Genomic DNA, 22,078 nt, shown 5'->3' on the forward strand with positions numbered 1-22,078 from the left:
AAGGTACTTATAAAAGAGTATGCAATAAACCCGGTAGGCTCGTTTCTTCTCGCCTGGCAGGCAAGGTCACTCAGGCAGCTCTTTTCCTGACCACCTACTTCTTGAGGTAGGTATAGTGGGAATGAAGGGACTTGGGACAGAGCTGAAGACAATAGGTCACTCTAGAGTCACAAGACACCCCCTCTCCTTCTAGAGAGGTCTTGAGCTTCACGGTTCTGAGTTTTATCATGTAGAGGGGGACAGGGGTTTTATCTGACCTGCTTCGCTGTCTGTTTGGCTCAAACACAAGGCATGGAAATGTTTTCAAAGCTGCCATGGTTGTTGCAAAACGCATTCCTGTTATTATATAAGATCTGATGGAAGGGAAATGCTTTGTTCTCTGCTTGGCACGACTGATTATAGTCTGATCTGTGCGCTAACTATGTCATCCCAGGTAGCATGTGCAATGCAGTGCCTGGCAGGGCAAAGTGCTGTGGTCACTGTACTGGGCTCTGATTGGCAGCCTGCCGGCTTGCCAGAGCCTAGAGGGTCAGGCAACTTACCAATGTCAAGGACCCTTTGCTTGGCCGTGTGCTGCCGGGAATGCCAGTATTTCCAGTATTTCAGCTGCTCGTCTCGGTTTTTGTCTTCGCTGAAGACCACCATCACCACACTCTGCAGGAGATGACAGCGGTCATTACCCTCTGTTCAGTGTCCCACGGCCTCACACAGCCTCCACTCCTGGCTGCTGTACCATGGGTATGTTTCTAAAATGTACCTAATTTACTGTTTAAGAAAAGTACAGAGAGGGCCAGGCACAGTGGGGCTCTGGCCTTTAAATCCCAGCACTTGGGAGGCAGAGGCAGGCAGATTGCTGAGTTTGAGGCCAGCCTGGTCTATAGAGTGAGTTCCAGGACAGCAAGGGCTGAACAGAGAAACCCTGCCTCAAAAAAAAGGAGGAGAAGAAGAGGAAGAAGGAGGAAGAGGAAGAAGGAGGAAGGAGGAGGAGGAGGAGGAGGAGGAGGAGGGAGGAGGAAGAAGAAGAAGAAGAAGAAGAAGAAGAAGAAGAAGAAGAAGAAGAAGAAGAAGAAGAAGAAGAAGAAGAAGAAGAAACCCAGAGAATAGAGACAAGCGGACGTCTCAATGAATTGAGTTTGTTGCCTGATGACCTGAATTAGACCTCAGAGACCCACAGGGTCGATGGAGAAAACCAACTCCCAAGTTATCCTTTGACAGGCACTCAGGCATGCATGTGTACACCCACACACACACATCCAAATTAGAAACAGCAAAGAGAGACAGGATCCTTTATCCTTCTTACAGAATCATCATAAACAATCAGACAAAGCAATCTGACAATCTTGTTATTTTGTGTGGTTAGCTAGAACACCAAAATGCCCTTAGTTTGCACTGAGAATAAACACGGTCTGAAACCTCTGTCTTAAAAGAAGTTGGAGCCATTTGTAAAGAAGCAGCCATCCTTCTCTCACCTAGGAAGGTGCCTCGGGCTGGAGTGGAGCAGGTAATGAGGGGATTACACAGGAAATACAGAAATGCTAGCGGACAAACCCATATTGATTAAGATTTATTAAAGCCTCAGATAATTTATAACCCCAAAGTACAAGGGCAGCTATACACCTCAATAAAACATGGCTGTTCTCTACACGAGCTAGAGAAACTAAGAATCCAAATAAGAATCCAAACCTCACTTCAGTTCCCAGTTACAAACAGCCCCCATTAAACTAAATTTATATATATTTAGTGTCATTTTCGGAATGCAGACAGCAATATCTCTGTCACAGTCTCTGGAGTGAATGAATTATGTGCATTGGTGTTTTGCATGCTTGTGTGTCTGTGAGGGTGTCAGATATTGGAGTTACAGACAGGTGTGAGCTGCCCCATGTGGGTGCTGGGAATTGAACCTGGGTCCTCTGAAAGAATGGCCTCTTAACCACTGAACCATTTCAGCCAAAATGGAACAAAAGGAGATAAAAATTTCAGTATTAATCAGTTTGGGGAGAGGGGGGGCTTGTTTTGGGGTTTTGTTTTGTTTTGTTGGCTTTTTGAGACAGGGTTTCTCTGTGGAACAGCTCTGCCTATCCTGGAACTCGAACTTGAAATTTCAGAGATCCACCTGCCTCTGCCTGCCCAGTGCGGGGATTAAAGGCGTGTGACATCAAACCCAGCATAAAATTTTCATATTGATGGACTTCTATGATCCCAACAAAGTGAAACAGTTGGGAAAGTCTAAACCATTGTCCCATCCTTAAATGGCTGCCACCTTTTCAGAGTGCACGATTAAACTCTTACCTAGGATTTAAGATATTTTAAAAGAAAGACAAATGCATCCCTGGTATTCTTCCCAGACGCCCCATGTCTAGATGGAGACCCCTGGGGGAAACATCTCTGCTTTTCATCCCTTCCGGAAGCTCCATGGATGGAGCAGTTTCTAGTTGTAGTTGGTTTTCTTGATGGTGCAGGGAATGGAGCCCAAAGCCTCACACGGACTAGGACTGACTAGACAACCCCAGCACAATGCAACACCCTTATGCTTAGAAGAGCTAGAGTCAGGAAGCTGGTACCTGTGCCCAGGGTCTGCCCATCTTAACGGCCGACACTGGTTAGCTTCTGAAAGCCAAGTTTTCTTATTATTACAATGTAATATTACAGTGTATGGTACAGTGTTGGAGGTTGCTTTTTACTCTTTGGTACTTTTGGGGGTCTTTTAAGGGATCCACCACCCAGATCCCAAATAAATCACACAGGAGTCTTCTTATTACTTATGAATGCCCGGCCTTGTTTGGCTTGTTTCTTGCAAGCTTTTCTTAAATTAACTCATCTACCTTTTCCCTCTGGGCTTTCATCTTTTTTACTTCTGTATTTCTTACTTTCACTCTTACTCTGTGGCTGACTACGTAGCTGGGTGGCTGCCCCTGGTTCTCCTCCCCTTGTTCTTTCATTGGTCCTCCTCTTCATCATTTCTCCTTCTATTTATCCTCTCTGCCTGTCAGCCCCGCCTATCCTTGCTCCTGCCTCACTATTGACCAATCAGCTCTTTATTAGACCATCAGGTGTTTTAGACAAAAAAAATCACAGCTTCACCATGTTAAACAAATGCAGCATAGACAAAAATCACACAGCTTAAAATAATATTCTACCACGTTACAATGGATTTTATTATTATTATTATTATTATTATTATTATTATTATTATTATTGGTCGTTTCAAAAAGTTATTGGATTTGCGAGGCCTAGGGCAGTCCCTCACACGAGGAAGACACTGTCACTGTATGACCTGTTTGAAGCAGTGTGTCCTCAACCATGGTTGGAACATGTAAACTTCCTGGGCACCTTTTGACCTCCAATGGGCTCACAGTGCATGAGAACCTGGCAGGCACATGGTGGGGGCATTGTGTCCTAGTCATGCTATGGTTCCCTACTTCTCAACCTGAAAAGCTCATTAGGACACAGCTATGGACAGAATACGGTGGGCGGAGACCACAGACACAGCAGCACGAAGCTGTTTATAGGAGACCAGGAAAATCTACTCTGCAGCAGAAACTCAGTCAACAGCAACGAACCAGGAAAGTCCTCCAGTCCTTTCTCAAGCCTGCAGTAACTTCCCTCCCCTCCCTGTTGGCAGGGGTGGACTTGCCAGGGACTGGCAGGCTCCCAAAGCAGACAGTGAGGGCTCCAATGTCGTTTCCCACAAATGAATCTGAAACCGCTCCAAGCTACTGCTGGTGGGGATCGGACCTCATCTTGTGAATGCTGGGTAAGCCGGGCACTGCAGAAGGCTCTGGAAGGGTTGTAAATGGTCCAGAACTCAGCAGAAAACACTCTCAGCTACCCTGCACCCACAAACATATCCTGATTTACAGATTGACTGAAAACAACTACACGCCCTACAAGCCGTGAGTGAGGTAAGAGGAATTCCTTGGATACAGTGAAAAGGCATGTTCAACCAAGTTGCTCCCCTGGGGTTTATCGGTTACTGATTAAAATGATAAACCGGGAGCCAATAGGTTCTCTTGCACCAAACTTTCTGAGTTATTTATTTTGGGATTTTTTTCCCCCCGGTGCCAATCCATGAAGATGTGAGGGAGTAATTAATTCCACTCCGCTGGTCACCCCGCCCTTTTATTTTGAGAAATGCTGTCCATACCCTGACTTTGCTGATAGGGTGTCGGAAGCATTTGTTGTCTCCAGTCTCGCTGAGTGTTATGGCATAAAACTGTCCTTTGTTGAGGTAGGTCATGGGGCCTTCGCCCTGCTTCTGACGGAGAGATTTGGTGGCTTCCAGGGTGTACTGAAATGTACCACTGCAAAGAGAAAACAAAGAGCAGCCAGGTCACTGACTTGAACATTATGCTTACCTCTCGAGCATCGACAGAATTTTACAGGAGTGTTAACAAGTGTTTACTCCACCTTACAGACAAAATACAAAATATAGCAGCAGGTATGAGTCCAGACCAAGGGTCAATAGTGTGCAATACACATAGCGTTTTTAACCATGGCTCATAAACCAGATGGTTTAAGTGGGGAGAAAGTCCAGGATGTGCTGGGGGAACTAATGTCAGAGAACCATGGACAGATCCTGGGCCATTCAGCTCAAGAACATGTCCAATTCCAGTGCTTCTCTTCAGTTTGTGTTTGCCCAGTTTTCTTCCTATCCAGCCACAACTTAGCTGATGGGGGAAGTATATGTTTCTTTTATTGGTTGATGAATAAAACACTGTCTGACCAATAAGTGAGGAAGAGAGGCGGACTAGGACAAGGAGAATTCTGGAAAAGGTAGGCAGAGACAGCCCCTAGAAGAACAGTTGCCATGTAGGCTGCCAAAGGAGTTAGAGGTCCGAACCCTTCTCCGGTAAGATAAGCCCATGTGAAAATACTTAGATTAATTGAAATGGGCTAATAATTAAGACAGAGCCAGCCAATAAGAAGCTCTAGTCATCAGCCAACACTTTTTTAATTAATATAGCACCTGTGTGTTTATTTGGGGCTCAGAAGGGTGTCAGGACCAGGCTGCGAAAGAAAATCCCATTATACTTACCTAAAAATATTTCAAAATACGAAAACCCCCATTCAAACATTCACTGCTAAGCATCACATTCCCTCCTTAACAAAGGGGTGGGGGTGGGGTATTTTCATCTCATTTTGTTTGTTTTGCAATAAAGGGAATTGAACCCGTCACCTCACAAGCTCCAGGCCAGTGTCCTATCACTGAGCTACAACCTCAGCGCTGTTGTGTTTCATTTTGAGAACGGGTCTGGCTGTGGGTTAGGCTGCCCTGGAACTTGGTTGTGATCCTTCTGCCTCAAACTTCTGAGCAGCCAGAATCATGGGCATGTGCCACAAAAACTGGCCTGTTTCTTGTGTACAGACCTGCAGAAGGATTCGTGGTGAGGCTACTCCAAAGCAAGCTTGCACGTGATGGCTTGTGGACAACTGGTTTACTGCTACATTTGCAAATAAAGTTTTATTGGGACAGTAATGTCTGATGTTTACTGTCTAGCTCACTGTAGACAGAGCTGCAGGTCTCTGCTCAGAATTTCTCTGATATTTTTAAGATATAGTCTATAAAACAAAAACATTGATTTTTTTTCCTAATTCTGAAGACTATATTGACTGTTCAAAATTTACATAGTAGGTATGAATCACATCTTTTTTTTTTATACGTTCTTCCAAAAATGCTTGTTTTGGTTGCACTTCGGGATAAGCCACAGAAGGGGGCCATTAATAAACTCTACCTTGTGACTCTCTAGTCCCTCTCTGCTGCCTTCGGTCAGTTAGTCAGCCCACTCATCCCTCAGTTTCCAGAAGGCTTTGAAGCACAGGTGACTGAAACATGACCTCTCAAATGTCCCACTTACAGGGTTGGGAGGAACTCCACTTCTTTGGTAGACACTTTAGAAATGTGTTTATATTGTGTTTATATTTTAACTTTTAGACTAAGAAATCACTTATGATTTTTCTTTAAAAATATTCCTATTATTTGATACAAATCTGAGAGTGGAGTCAGAGGGATGGTTCAGGGTTTAAGAGCGCTACTCCTCACTCCTCTAGAGGACCCAGGTTTGGCTCCCAGCACCCACGTGACAGCTCACAACCATCTGTTACTCCAGTTCCAGGCGATGGGACACCCTTTTCTGGCCTCTACAGGAACCAGGTTCATATGAGGTACACAGACATACATGCAAACCAACACCTTACACATAAAGTAATAGAATAAAGCGCTTAAAAAAGCAGTTATGGGCATCCCCTGGTGGCCTACCTTGCTGTCTGGTCATACATATACTCTTCAGCACCAACGGAAGCACTCCGGAATTTCTGAAAATTTAAATTGTAGATTTAAAACAAATAGACTGAGGATATATGTAAACATTAAACACACACACACACACACACACACACACACAGGTAAATGACAATGTAGTTAGTGGTACATTGTGTCTTCAAACATAGAAACCATTTTTTTTTCACCTTTCTGTTGTCTCTAACACTTTATTTCAAATGTTACAAATTTCAAATTAATGGATCACAGAGAAAAAATGAGACAGCAAAAGGCAGGCTAATAGAGTGGTTACAAGCATAGTTTCTAGATTAGAACCATCAAGAATCAAGTTTTAGCTATTTTACCTGACATACAAAATTGTATGTATTTTCTCTGTTAAATTTCTACTCATAAGCTTGGTGCTGGTGAGGCCAGCCTGCGCTACAGAGCCAGTTCCAGGATAACCGAGGCTACACAGAGAAACCCTGTCCCTCCCAAAAAAGTCTACTCATGGTATGTGATCACATTAGACAGACAAGCAAAAATACTAAAAGCATGGTTGGTACAGCACGAACATTTTGTGTGTATTAGATCCAAGTAGACAGTAACCTGTTGACCGTATCCAGGGTCCTAAGCATCTCTCCTGGCAGATGCTTTCAGAGTAGATTTTGGGAGGAGGCTCTAAGGTTAGTGTTACATGAACTGGGTCCTGGTGTGAGGGAGCTTGTGCACACGTATGTGCATGCATGTGTTTGTATGTGCATTTAGATAGTTTCAGATTTTAACACCAGCATGTGAAGGCTCTTGCCCCCAAGCCTGAAGACCCGAGTTTGATATCCAGAACCCACACAGTGGAAGAAGACTGACATCTGTAAGTGTTCCTCTGACCTCCCCACATGCCATAGCCTGTGCTCACACACAAGAACACACATGGACGTATGTACATACATACACACAGATACACATATCCATACATATACATACATGCACGCATATACACACAAGAACACAAACACAAACATCTGACCTATAAAGCAAGAATGATATTGGTGGAAAGACATACAGACATGCTGTCCACCCATTCACACTCATGTGGCCCTTTCCTCTATGACGCCTCCTCCTTCCTCTCATTTCCATTCTTTGTCCATTGTTTCAGGAGTTTCCTTCTTCAGGGAAAGGTCTCACAGCTGTTTCCAAATGATCCTCACAACCCGCACCCACCGCGTCCAGAATTCAGTTTGCTTTTATTCTGCAGTTTCTGCTGACACGTTCACAATTATTACCTAGTCTTATTCCTCAGACCCAAGAAGACCGGCCTGCCCTCAAAACTTTACCCACCCACACGAACCCATGCACACGGCACAAGTGTTGGGTGGTTGGTTGAGTGATCACATGGGAGAATCAAAGGCGTTGGTTTGTGTTTCTTTTGCAATCAGTCTGCAAACCCTTCAGAGAGAATTTTCTAGAGCTTTGCCATCTGCTTGGTGCCAGAAGAAACATAGAAATTATATAAGATACCAACTTGGCCTTAAAAAAAAAAAAAAATGGTTGAGAGGAATAAATTCACATGAAAAGCAACAATAAAGTGAACGAAGAAAATACAACAAACAACTCTGCATGGAAGTCCATGTTGAATCAATCAATCATTCATTCATTCATTCATGTATCCTAGAAGAAGAAGCCCATTCATTCATTCATGTATCCTAGAGGAAGAAGCCCATTCATTCATTCATGTATCCTAGAGGAAGAAGCCCATTCATTAATTCATGTATCCTACAAGAAGAGCAGAGTGGGGATTACCAGGAAGAAACAGAAAGTCTGTGGCAATTCCACAACCAGTGGGCTTTGGTTGACAAAAGTAATCCAGGTACAAGGGGGCCACCCTGAGTCAAGGCAGGGCAGCGGGCACAAACGTGAAACAGACATAGAGCCAAGGACACAGTCCTGGACCAATTAAGAAGGGAGAACCTCATGGTCTAGATCTTCACAGCCTGCTGCAGTAGCCACTAGCCATACCATATGTGCTATGTTAACAAAAACATAGATGCTCAGTTACTCGGTCAGCTAGCCACATTTCAAACACTAAGTTGTTAAATCTGGCTATCCACCTACCCTGTTGGAAGGCAGGAAAGACAATGGTCAGAGTTACAAGAGTGCTGTTTAGCTCAGCTGGACTATGGTTAAGAATGTTCTACTCTGGTTTGTTTGATCTGCCCATTTGCTTTCTTTTTTTAAAGATTCATTTATTTATTGTGTATACAGTGTTCTGTCTGTGTGTATCCCTGCCCACCAGATCTCATTATAGATGGTTATGAGACACCATGTGGTTGCTGGGAACCAAACTCAGGACCTCTGGAAGAGCAGCAGCCAGTGCTCCCAACCTCTGAGCCAGCTCTCCAGCCCTGCCCGTTGGCTTTTTTGTTTTGTTTTGTTTTGTTTGTTTTGTTTTTCGAGACAGGGTTTCTCTGTGTAGCTTTGGAGCCTATCCTGGTACTTGCTCTGCAGACCAGGCTGGCCTCGAACTTGCAGAGATCCCCCTGCTTCTGCCTTGCCACCAACGCCCCGTCCATTTGCTTTCGAAAGAGAGAAAAGTCATGAAGATGAATGGGTGGAGGAGATGAGGGAAGGGAACCATGATTAGAACATAGTGTTTGAAAAAGATGCTCAATTAAAAAGTGTGATACCATATATTACATCCCTACACACCGGCATGTTTAAAATGGGTGTTAGCATTCTAGTTTTGTTCCTGAGGTGAGGGCGGAGAGAAGCCATCTGCTAAGAATATACCACAAGAAGACAAGGATCCTTTATCTGCTAGGAAATCTGATACAGCTAAACAAAGCTGTCTTTCCTCACTGGCCACTGGTTTCAACTTTATCGCTCATTCAATCGTCTTCCCGGCTATGTTGAAAATACTCTTCACACCAGCTGGAAACCACATGAGGAGACAGGTACAACGTTAAACAAGACCAGAGCAGGTCCCATTTTTGTGAATGTTTTTTGTCTGGTAGGGGAGGGAGAGCATTCATCACACTTATGCAAAAACAACAACAATGATGATGATAATAATAATAATAATAATAGCAGCTGGGTTATCACACTCCTTTAATCCCAGAACTCAGGAGGCAGAGGCAGGTGGATCTCTGTAGAATTCAAGGCCAGCCTGGTCTACAGAGCAAGTTTCAGGACAGTCAGGACTGTTACACAGAGAAACCCTGTCTTGAAAAACCAATAATAATAATAATAGAACAACAGCAATAATAATAATGATAATCACATTTATGCAAGGCTAGATGTTCCTCAGAGGTAGTGTGCACTTGCTCAACATGTGTAGGGCCAAGTTCAACCCCCGTTACAAACTGTTCTGTCACCGTGACGGAGCAGTCTGTTCCCTGAGAACCCACGCCACTTCCTGGCTCCCGAGCAGTGAGGCTTCCAGTGTGCCACAGACAAGGCCGACAAGGGAGGCACCATTCTCTGCCGTACCCCACATTCTCAATGGCACAGATGACTGACTGTAGCTTTCTGAGCAGACGCCCTTGGCCGGCCATGTCCGACTCATGCCACCTCCAGAACAATGAGTATATAGGCGTCCCATGGTTACATTTGACAAGATCCAACCCAAAGTGCTCCCCTCCCCCTGCTCTCTCCAGTGACAAATGAATGTTGTCAACTCAGCCAGAGTCCCAGACATTTCTGGAGTTTGTTCAAACAAAGAACTAGGTTTGGACAGGTTTTCGACTTCACACTCATGCTCACAACCACCTCCGCAAGGAGATGACTAATGATCCCAGATTCATAGATCTGTGGTCTATCCCGCAGATCACAATTCACAGATCATTCAATTCAATTCAAAACACCTGCAAAGCAAACAGTTCCTGATTGCTCTGAGGCAGAATGAACAGCTGACCGGAGTGGGCAGCCCTTCCCTTTCCCATCCAGCAAGTTTGCTAACTCAAGGACTCCAAAAAGCCCCAAAGTACAACAACAGCTTTGCTTCACAGCCTTCTTTATCTAAATGACACACACACACACACACACACACACACACAACACACACACACACACACACACACACACACACACACACACCTGATAGCATGTCCCCCAAACAGTGTGACAGTTCCCTGGTCCACAGCCACACACTCTTCCCTGAGTAACAAATCTCTGCACCAATGGCAATCCTCCCAGAAAGGCCACGGGCTTCCCATGGGACTGAGTGATGATGCCTTCAACTATTTGCTTTTCCCCAGCAGCACCCCTGAGTACTTGGGGGCAGTATTCAGCAGTATCGGTCTACAAGATCCCTCATTCAGATTAAAATTACAAAAGGTTGTTGTTGATCTCAAGTGATGTCACACAAACTGATTGGCAGATTTTTTTTCCCTCCTTTTTATTACAAGGTCATTAAAAGTCTAGTTGTAAATCTACCAAGTTCAAGGAAATGTGATAGCCCCTCAGGGCAGAGAAAGCTCTGACTGTGGTCACTCCCCAGTTGGGAGAATGTGACATGTACCCATAAGCATGAGTGCCAGCCGTGACAGGGTTGCTAGTGTCCCTTTGAGAGCAACTGCTGCTGGCCAAGCTGTTGTGCCTCTGGCCTCTACCTGAAAGATAAGCAATTTCTATTGGGATAGATACGGAACATGCAGATTTTAAACAAACATTGGGTGGAGCACTGCCTGATGCAATAGAATTAGTGAGAATCTTAAAGCAACACTTCTCCGAGGAGAAAGGTGAGATTGCCTTCTGGCTGCAGTGGCCAATCCTCCTCACTAAGAAGACACAAATGACAGTCATGAAATGAAATGGCTGTCACTTTGAACACTGTGGCTATGGTGTGATTGTGCCCCTTAAGATTCTTGTGTGAGAAGAACTTGATCCACGGCACAGGAGTGTTGAGAGATGGGTCACATAAATTAACCCCCAGTCCTGAGAGGGAGTTCAATCGTAAGGGCTGTGCTGTTGTAAAAGCAAGTTTGTCATCTATCACATGTGTGTAGCCCTTTCACCCTTCTGCCATGTTAACAATGCAGTCACCGTGAGCTGTGGCTCATGGCTCTTAGGTGTCTCTATCCCAAGGGCACTGGACAGGAAGCCAGATGTACTTGACTCTCTTTTCGAAACCAGCAGTCACTCCACACCCTGCTTTATAGTTCTAGAAAAGCTGAAAATCAAAAATCCAATGCCATTCATTTCTCAGCAGAGGTACTGCTCCTACATGGCAAAGTGTGTGCTCACTGCACAGTCCAGATCAAGAATTGGAGAGGTGGCCCACAGAGATAGCCTCAGTGAATAACCTAAGATTCCATGGCAAGTCAATGGACACAAGAACATCTATCTTCAAAATTAATAAATGGCCGGGCGTTGGTGGCGCACGCCTTTAATCCCAGCTCTTGGGAGGCAGAGGCAGGTAGATCTCTGTGAGTTCGAGACCACAGAGCGAACTGGTCTACAAGAGCGAGTTCCAGGACAGCCTCCAAATCCACAGAGAAACCCTATCTCGGAAAAAACAAAAAACAAAACAACAACAACAAAAATTAATAAATGGTGCTGGAATGACTAGGGTCCCCGAGCCTTGCTTCATACTATGTCAAATGTGGGCCAGAGACAGCTCAGCTGGTAAGGGCTAACCAGCTGAGTTCAATCTCCAAGATCCACGTGGTAGAAAGAAAAAGTGACCCTTGAAAGTCGTCTCCTGATCTCCATCTGCACGTAAATATGTAAATGAACACATGTATGCACATACCTCAAAAATAATAGTAGTTGGGCCCGTCGGGGCTGGGGTACAGGGAGGCTGAGGCAGATGAATCTCTAGGTTTCAAGCCAGCCTGCTCTACAGAGTGAGTTCCAGGACAGCCAGGATTACACAGAGAAACCCTGTCTCAGAAAACCTAATGATAGTAACAGTAATAATTGCAAAATTAGAGCGAGGCATATTAGTGCACACATTTAGTCCCAGCACTTGAGAGGCAGAGACAAACAGATAATTTTGAGTCTGAGGGCAGTTTGGTCTGCATAATGAGTTCCGGGACAGCAAGGGCTATACAGAGTCGGTATCCAAAAGACAGATAGATAAATAAGTACATTGGAGGGGGGGAGAACTAGATAGACAGACAGACAGACAGACAGATGTATAGATTGGCTTTTTGAGACAGGGTTTCTCTGTGTAGCCTTGGCTGTCTGGAACTGGCTCTATAGACCAGGTTTGCCTTGAACTCACAGAGATTTGCCTGCCTTTGCTTCCCAAATGCTGGGATTAAAGGCATGTGCCACCACCTCCCTGCAAAATTATTTTTTAAGTGGATCAGAAACCTACATCTAAGGGGGAAAGTACTAGCTATTCAGAAACACAGAAGAAAATTGTTGAGACACTGTTTTAGACACACACACGAGGAAATTGTTGAGACACTGTGTTAGAAAAAGACATCTTAAGATTTAAAAGCACAAACTATAAGACAAATTTGGTGAGATAAATTTGATCTGATTATATAATCATACAAGGACTCTGGGATTAAAAGCATATAGACAATAAAGGCTTATATCCATTCCCTTTACCTAAATAACTCTTTAAAATTAAAAAAAAAAAAAACTGCCAAGGACTTGAACAGACACTCCACATAAGATAAAAGGCAAACAATTTCACAAAACAATACTCAGACTCAGGAGACATCATAGAAATGCAGAGTGAAAACGGAATGGACACTACCGAATTATCACTAAGAGAGCTGGAGTTAAGCAGATTACTTATACTGGCATGTGGTGTGGAGAACAGGAATACTCCTTCACCACTGATAGAAATGAAAGCTCATTACTCATAAATGCTGTATTGGATGTATGCGCCTGATGAAACACACATATACCTCATAATCCAGCAGTTAACTCCAGACCTAGACAACAACAAGAAATGAAAGACTACACTTGCTAAGATATACACTCGTCTGTCTGGCAAAGCATTAATCATGATAACTCCAAATACCCACCAACTAATGGACTGGCCAACAAACTGTGATATGCCCTCACCTTGAGATACTGATCAGGATTAAAACACACAAACTGTCTTCATGTAAGCAAAAATAAATAAATCCAAATATATGCTAAATGAAAGAAGACAATATAGAAGAATATATTACATTCAACTTACATGAAGTTTTTAAAGGAAATGACCCTACAGTGACAGAGGCCGATTAGCGATTACCAAGAGCCAGGAGAAAGAATGATTCCAGGTCAAAAAGGTTCACTTTAGGGTAAAAACTTCCTACATTGTGGCTGACATTGACTACCCAATTGAAAACAATTACTACAATTTACTTTTATGCACTTAGAACTTGTGAGTCTAAAACAGGGAAATAAACAAAACTGGTTGTGTTGTGCAGTTTTAGAGGCCGAGAAGACTGACCTATTTGTTACAAAGTATACACACACACATAAACACAATGGATTGTTGACAATGTAACTAATTTCTGGCTGTTCAGTCTGACAAAAGCGGCAAAGGGTTACATTTTTTCAAAAAGAGAGATCAGGCTTGCAACATTTGTAGCGTCTGCGTTTGGAAAGTTCCAAGGAGATGAAGGTGATAACTGCACAGCAATTAGTTCCACGTAAGCTTCTCCTAAGCCCTCATAAATATTTAAGACTTAAACCAAAACCAAATATGACCCAAGAGGATCTGGAGAGATGGCTCAGCGGTTAGGAGCACTGGCTGCTCTTTCAGAGGTCCTGAGTTCAATTCCCAGCAACTACATGGCGGCTCACACCTGTCTGCAACTCCTGTCCCCTGGCGGCTCACACCTGTCTGCAACTCCTGTCCCAGGGGATCTGACGCCCTCATAGGGACATCCGTGCAGGCAAAACACCGATGCCCATAATACTTGTGTGTGTGTGTGTGTGTGTGTGACCCAAGAGACAAGACAGAAATATCCCTCCACGTATTTAAAAACACACCAAATTACCAACAAACGAGAGAGGCTGGAGAAATGGTTCAGCGGTTAAGAGCACTGGCTGCCCTTAACCTACATGTCAGCTCACACCTATCTGTAACTCCAATACCTGACACCCTCACAGACATACATGCACACAAAACACCAATGCACATAAAATAAAATTATTAAAAATAGTAATAACAAGTGTAGATAAACTCAATTTCATGCAACCCCTGGAATGGAAAGGGGGGCGCCGTGCCCTGGGACTCACCTCCGCGGCCCCCTCTTTGAAGCTCTCACTGTAGGTGCTGTCGGGGGTGCTGCGCTGGTCGTCCTTGAGATAGGAGCTGTGGCTGGCTATGGAGGGCAGGTCATACTGAGTCTGCTCGAAGATAACGACGCGCTGCTCCTCGCCGTCGGCGCGGGGATAGTGCACCGGGGGCCCCATGAACACCGGCGTGAAGTCCTCGGCTTTCACCACGGTGATGCCCGACACGGGGATGACGGCGGGGCTCTCGGTGATGGACACGCTGTACTGCTCGCGCTTCGAGGTCTCCACGTGGTCCTGGCTGAGGCAGAGGTTCACCGGGACGGTCTTCAGGACCTGCACTCGGTTCTCGCCTCCGACCAAAGTGCTGTGGGCTTCACCGGTGCTGAGACAGTTTCTGTGTGCCCAGACCCGAGACATGATAGAATTAGAGGCAACCTCCGCTTCAAAGACCTGATGCAACAACCACCCTCGCAGGCAGCCATCCTGCTAAACCGTGAAGGGAGGAGCTGATAGGAGGCTCATTCACAATGGGGTGTCGTGGAGCTCTGGGTCACTACAACGAAGACAGCTAAGTCTGTGTGCCCCTGGGTGATGATGCAAAGAGTGAGGTCTCAGCCTTCCATAAAACACACACATCGCTCTAAAATAAGGGGGGGGGTTAAAGGTTGCCCTAAATCTCACCGTGTCTTGACATCTAACTTCCAGCTCTGTAGAAACAGAAGAGTGAAGCTGGAGAAATGGCTCAGAGGTTAAGAGCACTGACTGTTGTTCTTCCAGAGGTCCTGAGTTCAATTCCCAGCAACCACATGGTGGCTCACAACCATCTATGAGATCTGGTGCACTCTTCTGGTGTGTAGGCATATATGGGGGCAGATTATTGTATGCATAATAAATAAATAAATAAATCTTAAAAAAAAAAAAAAACCCTACCTTCAGCAGCCCTGCATGTTGGCTTCAGGCCATTAATACCAGTACTCAGGAGGCAGAGGCAGGAGATCTCTCAGTTCAAGGCCAGCCTGCAAGTTCCAGGCCACCCAGAGTTACACAGTGAAACACTGTCTTTTTGGTTTTTCAAGACAGGGTTTCTCTGTGGTTTTGGAGCCTGTCCTGGAACTCGCTCTTGTAGACCAGGCTGGTTTCAAACTCACAGAGATCCACCTGCCTCTGCCTCCCAAGTGCTGGGACTAAAGGTGTGTGCCACCATCACCCAGCCAAGAAACACTGTCTTAAATAAATAAATAAATAAAATCTGAACATCCAACCATGGTGGGTAGATGATATATGATATCATTTGGACCTTAACAGTGGATTTTTAATGTGTTTGGGGAGAACATGGGAGATATCAGGGAAAATAGCAAAAACCTATGGTTGCTGTCCTTTAATCCTAGCACTCGGGAGTCAGAGAGGCAGGCGGATCTCTGTGAGTTTGAAACCAGCCTGGTCTACAAGAGCTAGTTCCAGGACAGCCTCCAAAGCCACAGAGAAACCCTGTCTCAAAAAACCAAAAAGAAAAAGAAAAAAAAAAAAAAAGAATAAAGTCTATAGGTCTACAAACATAATAATAGACAATAGGCTGTTCTCGTGATCAGATAACAGAGTAGGTCACATAGAAGACACAGTGAAGATTTAGACATTTTGTTTAATGTGATTCTGATGATCTAAATGATGCCAAAATTCAGACCACCCATTTGCACGAACATTTCATAAAGCCCCTGTCCCCAAAACTTCATGGAATGTTAATTAATACAGGCTCCATCCAAAGAGGAATGAATCCATTATAAAATCAGTGTTAATTCTAATTTAAATTTTTAAAAAAAAGAGGAGAAAAAAAATCAGTGTTAAAAAGTAAACAGGAAAAAAAACTGTGTTGCCACAACAAGACCACCTGAGAGGTTCCAAGCAAGACACACACAGTGAACACCCTTGGGCGTTCCTTCATCTCTGGCTGTAATATAGGACTTCACCAACCCACTTCTTCCAGGACCATCAACATTTGTGGATAACACACTGCATGCAGGCTGACTGCGGATGGTTTCTTCTACACAGACGGGGAAGCATGGCAATAACCCGAGAGCCACACGGGGTCCTTTACAGACAGTACTTCTGGCCTTGCCAAAATGTTCAAATTCTGTTTAGTCTAGTTCAGACCACGTTTCTTTATTCTCTACTTATTACAAAGACATGCATTTTTAATCTTTCAGTGTTCTTATTTCCAAGTAAATAAGCAAGGTACAGAGCCCTATAAATCTAGTCGAATTGTTAGTAAAAAAAAAAAAAAAAAAAAAAAAAAATTCATAGGTTCCTCTTTGGCCTCAGCAGAAGCAAGATGACAAAAGGAATGGCATCTTTTGGAAAATATCACTGTAAGATGCACACGTTGGGCACACATCTCCTGGCCACCCAGCTCCTTAGCTCCGCCGGATGACATCTGGATGGGGCTGGCAGCCACCCAAGAGTTTCCAAGAGCTATGTCCCTGGGCTTTTTATCTGCTTTTTCCTCACCAAGAGGAATCCATGAAGAGTCTCATTCCCTAAGGGCCAGGCTGCAGGAATGAGCTTGGGACTGAGCAGACATCTGCATCCAGCAGCAGGCTCTTACAGCAGTCACCTCAAGCTCCTGAGCCTCCTCGTCATCTGAGGGAACTTGCTGATGCCCCTCACACAAAGGCAAAAATGTGCCTTTTCCTGCCAAGAGACCAAGTTTTGGTCCAGACTTCCAAAAGACAAAAGAAGAAAAAGGCTTTCAAACCCTACCTCTTCTGAAAAGCAGCTCAAGTTATAGTTTTAATTTAATTTTTACTTGTTTTGGTTTGTTTATTTGGTTTTTCAGGACAGGGTTTCTCTGTGTAGCCTTGGAGCCTGTCCTGGACCTGGCTCTGGAGACCAGGCTGGACTCCAACTCACAGAGATCCACCTGCCTCTGCCTCCCGAATGCTGGAGTTCTGGGATTAAAGGTGAGTGCCACCATTGTCCTGCTTAATTTAATTTTATGTTTTTGAATGTTTTTGCCTACATGTAACTACAAGATCAAAGCCAGGCAGTGGTGGCGCATGACTTTAATCCCAGCACTTGGGAGGCAGAGGCAGGCAGATCTCTGCTGATCTCTCTGAGACCAGCCTGGTCTACAAGAGCTAGTTCCAGGACAGCCTCCAAAGCCACAGAGAAACCCTGTCTCGATAAACCAAAAAAAACAAAAACAAAAACAAACAAACAAAACTACAAGATCAAGAGGGTAACAGATCCCCTGAAACTGGAGTTAGGAAGATATGGGTGCTGGGAATCAAACCTAGGTCCTGACCAAGAGAAGCAAAAGTGCTCATGGAGCCTCTCTACAGACCATTTTTTAAAACAGTCTCTCTATATCGCCCTGGCTGTCTTGGACTCAATACGGCCTCAAACTCATACAAATGCACCAGCCTCTGCTTCCCAAGCACTGGGATCAAAGGCATGCACCATTGTGCCTGGCTTTCTTTGTCAAAACACACAGAAAAAGAAGTTATTTCTAGGGGGCAAACATATTTCCTTACATGTACCATACCTTTTTTCTTGGTCTTCTTGGCTGTCGCTTGCTTTGCTCACAGACAGAAGTCGCTTGTCTCGAGGAACCTGGAAATCAGCAGCAAACCATCAGACTTACTGACCGCGTGCAGAGGCAGACACCAACCCAGGCAAAGAAACTAAATGGAACTTCCTTTCTGAAGAAAGTTATTGTCGGGAAATGAATAAGAGTGAGTAGCCTGAGTGGAAGCGGAGACAAAGGGGGTGTCCAGCACAGGTTCGTGTTAGCCATGATTCGGATGACACTCCTATGTGTCCCAGCCTTAGGAATAGGTGAGGCAAAGAGCCATGTATGTGGGGTGAAGATAGTCATGAAAGAGAGTAGCCAGCTGGGGCTGGAGAGATGGCTCAGAGGTTAAGAGCACTGGCTGCTCTTCCAGAGGTCCTGAGTTCAATTCCCAGCAACCACATGGTGGCTCACAACCATCCGTTATGAGATCTGGTGCTCTCTTCTGGTATGCAGACATGCATGGAAGCAGAATGTTGTTTACATAATAAATAAATAAAATCTTAAAAAAAAAAAAAAGGAAGTAGCAAGCTGAGGAACAACATGAGTAAGCTTGCTTTCTGGAGCTACACACCAGGTGTTGAGGGCTTGGGGGTGAGGGGATCCTGGGCTGGAACCTGACAGCTTAGCTAGTCTGATAAGGAGCATCTAGTAGGAGCACTAACCATGGCCTAGGAAGCTTGCCTCCAGTCTTTCTAATCATCTCATTCCTATGCAACATATCACCTGACACATTATTGAAAAGTCCTCTGAATCCCTGTGGTGATGGCACACGCCTTTGAACCCAGCACTCAAGAGGCAGAGGCAGGCGGATCTCTGTGAGTTCCAGGCCAGCCTGGTTTACAGATGAATTCTAGGACAGGCTCCAAAGCTACACAGAGAAACCCTGTCTTGAACTCCCCCTCCCCCCAAAAAAAGGAAAGGAAGGGGAGGGGAAGGGAAAGGAAGAAAGGAAGGGAAAGAGAGGAAGAGAGAGGAGAGAGAGAGAGAGAGAGAGAGAGAGAGAGAGAGAGAGAGAGAGAGAGAGAAAGGAAGAAGGAAAGAAAGAGGGAGAGTCCACCACCTGCAGACATATGAGTAAGGAAGGGTTTGGATTTGGTTGCATTGGTAGATTCTTTTGCATTCGTTTTTGACCTTGTTCATTTGTTTGTGGCTAACCTTGAAGAGGTTCTTCTTAGCCAATGGTATCACTGTTTTGAAATAAACACACAGAAGGAAGCATCCTTCTATTAGGGTCCTGCAGGAATTACACTCAGCCAAATACACCCACAAGCTGAGATGGCTGAAGTATGAAGCTGACAAAAGAGTCTGACCACCGGTGCTCAAGTCTAAGCCAAACTCAGTCCCCTGTTCCTCGTGTGTAAACTGGATTCCATGACAATTCTAAACTCAAAGGTCTGTAGTGCCAGAGTACTTGGGAGGAGCTGGTACTTTATGCAGATAAGCCAACTCTAAGTCTCCATTCAGAGATGCTGGGCAAGCATCTCTCTCCTCATATGCTGTCCTTTGCCATGTCACTATGCTTAAGACGGCCCTGACAGTCAGTCAGTCGCCAGTGTCTCTTAGACATCCCATCCTCCAGAATCTTAAGTAAAACAGTTGTATGCTTTATAAAGATCTGGGCTACTCAGAAACAGCAAATGGACTCAGACACAAGTTAAACCATTTTTTAAGTATTTATATAAATTAATCTGTTACATTTTTAAAACATCTAAAATGCATGGAAAGGGCCATACTTAACTTTGTTTGTTTGTTTTTTTAAGATTTTATTTATTGGAACTGGAGAGATGGCTCAGAGGTTAAGAGCACTGATTGCTCTTCCAGAGGTCCTGAGGTCAATTCCCAGCAACCACATGGTGGCTCACAACCATTCGTTATGAGATCTGAGATCTGGTGCCCTCTTCTGGTGTGCAGATATACATGGAAGCAGAATGTTGTATATATAATAAATAAATAAAATCTTAAAAAAAATAAAAAGATTTTATTTATAATGTATACAACGTTCTGCCTGCATGTATGCCTGCAGGCTGCAAGAGGGCACCAGATCTCATTATAGATGGTTGTGAGCCACCATGTGGTTGCTGGGAATTGAACCCAGGATCTCTGGAAGAACAGTCAGTGCTCTTAACCTCTGAGCCATCTCCCTAGGTCTAGCCCCCTGGAAGTCTAGTGTTAAGTAGCTTAAGCTGGATAGACAGCCACATGGTTTTGAGTGCCTAGCACATGAGAGATGATGCAACTTTAGGGTCTTTTAAAGTTTTTAGTCAGCAAACAATCAATTTAATTAAATATTAAATTTAAATGAGCCATATTCAATTTTTAAAGTGATTAGGCTGGCCTCAAACTCACAGAGATCCTCCTGCCTCTGCCTCCCAAGTGCTGAGATCAAAGGTGTGCACCACCACCGTCCAGCTTAATATTTCTTTAAATCGTCCTAAAACTATTAATTGTCATATCGGTCATAAAAGTCAGAAGAAGAAATTATCTTGACCTGAATACTTAAAATTGGAACATTTGAATAACCTGTCAAGGTTTTTTTTTTTTTTAATGTTAAAACTGTCAAATTTCTTTACTATTTGTCTGCAATAAGGGGAAGCTGCTTATCCATTTCTCTCTTAGCTACAGACTGAAAACAAAGAAAAAGAAAGCCCAACGCTCCTAGAACAGTCTAGACTGCGGTCTAATTAGGTGAGTACCTCTGCCTCTGTATCATTCTCTCTACACTTCAGCATGCTTTCATGCCAGAAGATTTCAGAGCTATTCTTGTGTTTTTATACACTCCCCCCCACGCCCCCCTCCCATGGGACTTCTCTATATAGCTCTGGCTAAGCTGGAATTCCATCTGCTGGCCTCAAACTCAGAGGCAGGCTTGTCTCTGCCTCTGAGTGTTAAGATTAAAGGCCTGCCAATCATACCTGACTCTATTATTGAGTTTTTCAAATGAACTATTAATGGGGGTTGTCCTTCTGTATATATGTTTCTCTTATTGGCTGATGAATAAAACACTGTTGGCCAATGAGGCAGGAAGATAGGCAGGACTAGAAGACAAGGAGAACTCTGGGACGTGTAGGCAGAGAGCAGTTGCCATGTAGGCCATCAGAAGAGTAACGGGTCAGAGCATTCTCTGGTAAGCCAAGACCACGTGGAAATACATAGATTAATAGAAATGGGTTAATAATTAAGACAGAGCTAGCCAATAAGAAGCCCTAGGCACCAGCCAACAGTTTTATAACAAGTCTCCGAGTATTTGTTTGGGGCAAAGCGGCCGTGGGACCAGGCTGGAAAGAAAACCTCTGCCTGAAACTATTCATTCAGAAAAAATAAAGGGGGGGGGGGGTATTGCAAACAGAAAAGAGGAAAACAAAGCTACCAAAATCCACTTTGGGGTGTGTGTTTCTTTTCTACTGGTGTAAATCCGCCCAACCTTCACTGCATGCTGTCTGTCACCCAGAGCCCACATCCCCCAGAGGTAAGCCCACCTGACACATCAGGAGCCTCAGTGGCATCTTTAAACCTTCAAGAATAAGTTGTCAGCATCTGCCAAGACATCCTTTCGAGCTAAGGAAAGCCCGGCTAGACCAGCAAAAGTACCAATGAGATAACCTGGCACTTCCTGACGATAAATGATTTATTTATTTGAGGTTATAACGCCCCCAGCTAAAATACCCTCATGGGCATACCCATACATCCCTCATGCCTGCCCCTCACACCTTGCTCTGTCTGAGGTGAGACAATAGGAAGTAGAGACCCAAGGTCAAATTGCTGTTCTTGATGGTTCTGTCCAAAGATGATTCCCCACAACGGATGGAGAATGAGCGGTGGGAGCCGGCTTCACTATGCCCAGCTGGCGAGAAGGCATTCCCACCATTCTGCCAACTCTGCCAAAGGCATCTCCAGCCAGAGAAGCCAATCATACTCCTTTTTAAAGTATAACTCATTCACCTTTTACACACAACAGTTCTCAGAGGGCGGGCCATAACTCTTTAGACTTAAAACCCACTGCTGTTTCTTTGTTTAACCTCCCGAGATGCTCGTATGTTAAAACTACTGTCTGGCTAGTATTT

The 22,078-nt window shown here is 44.4% G+C and overlaps 1 protein-coding gene across 1 annotated transcript in view; it reads right to left on the minus strand.

Moving 5' to 3' along the window:
* Grhl2 (grainyhead like transcription factor 2) overlaps positions 1 to 22,078 on the minus strand; it is an 84,976-nt gene that overhangs the window by 57,921 nt on the left and 4,977 nt on the right. The window contains exons 3-7 of the mRNA XM_027431486.2: positions 17,988 to 18,055; positions 14,450 to 14,843; positions 6,257 to 6,312; positions 4,145 to 4,301; positions 543 to 654 (exon numbers count right to left, since the gene is read on the minus strand). Of these exons, the coding sequence (XP_027287287.1) occupies positions 543 to 654; positions 4,145 to 4,301; positions 6,257 to 6,312; positions 14,450 to 14,843; positions 17,988 to 18,055 (787 nt within the window). The remainder of the gene's footprint in view (positions 1 to 542; positions 655 to 4,144; positions 4,302 to 6,256; positions 6,313 to 14,449; positions 14,844 to 17,987; positions 18,056 to 22,078) is intronic.

The sequence above is a fragment of the Cricetulus griseus genome, chromosome 10 (assembly GCF_003668045.3).
Source record: "Cricetulus griseus strain 17A/GY chromosome 10, alternate assembly CriGri-PICRH-1.0, whole genome shotgun sequence".
Classification (NCBI taxonomy): domain Eukaryota; kingdom Metazoa; phylum Chordata; class Mammalia; order Rodentia; family Cricetidae; genus Cricetulus; species Cricetulus griseus.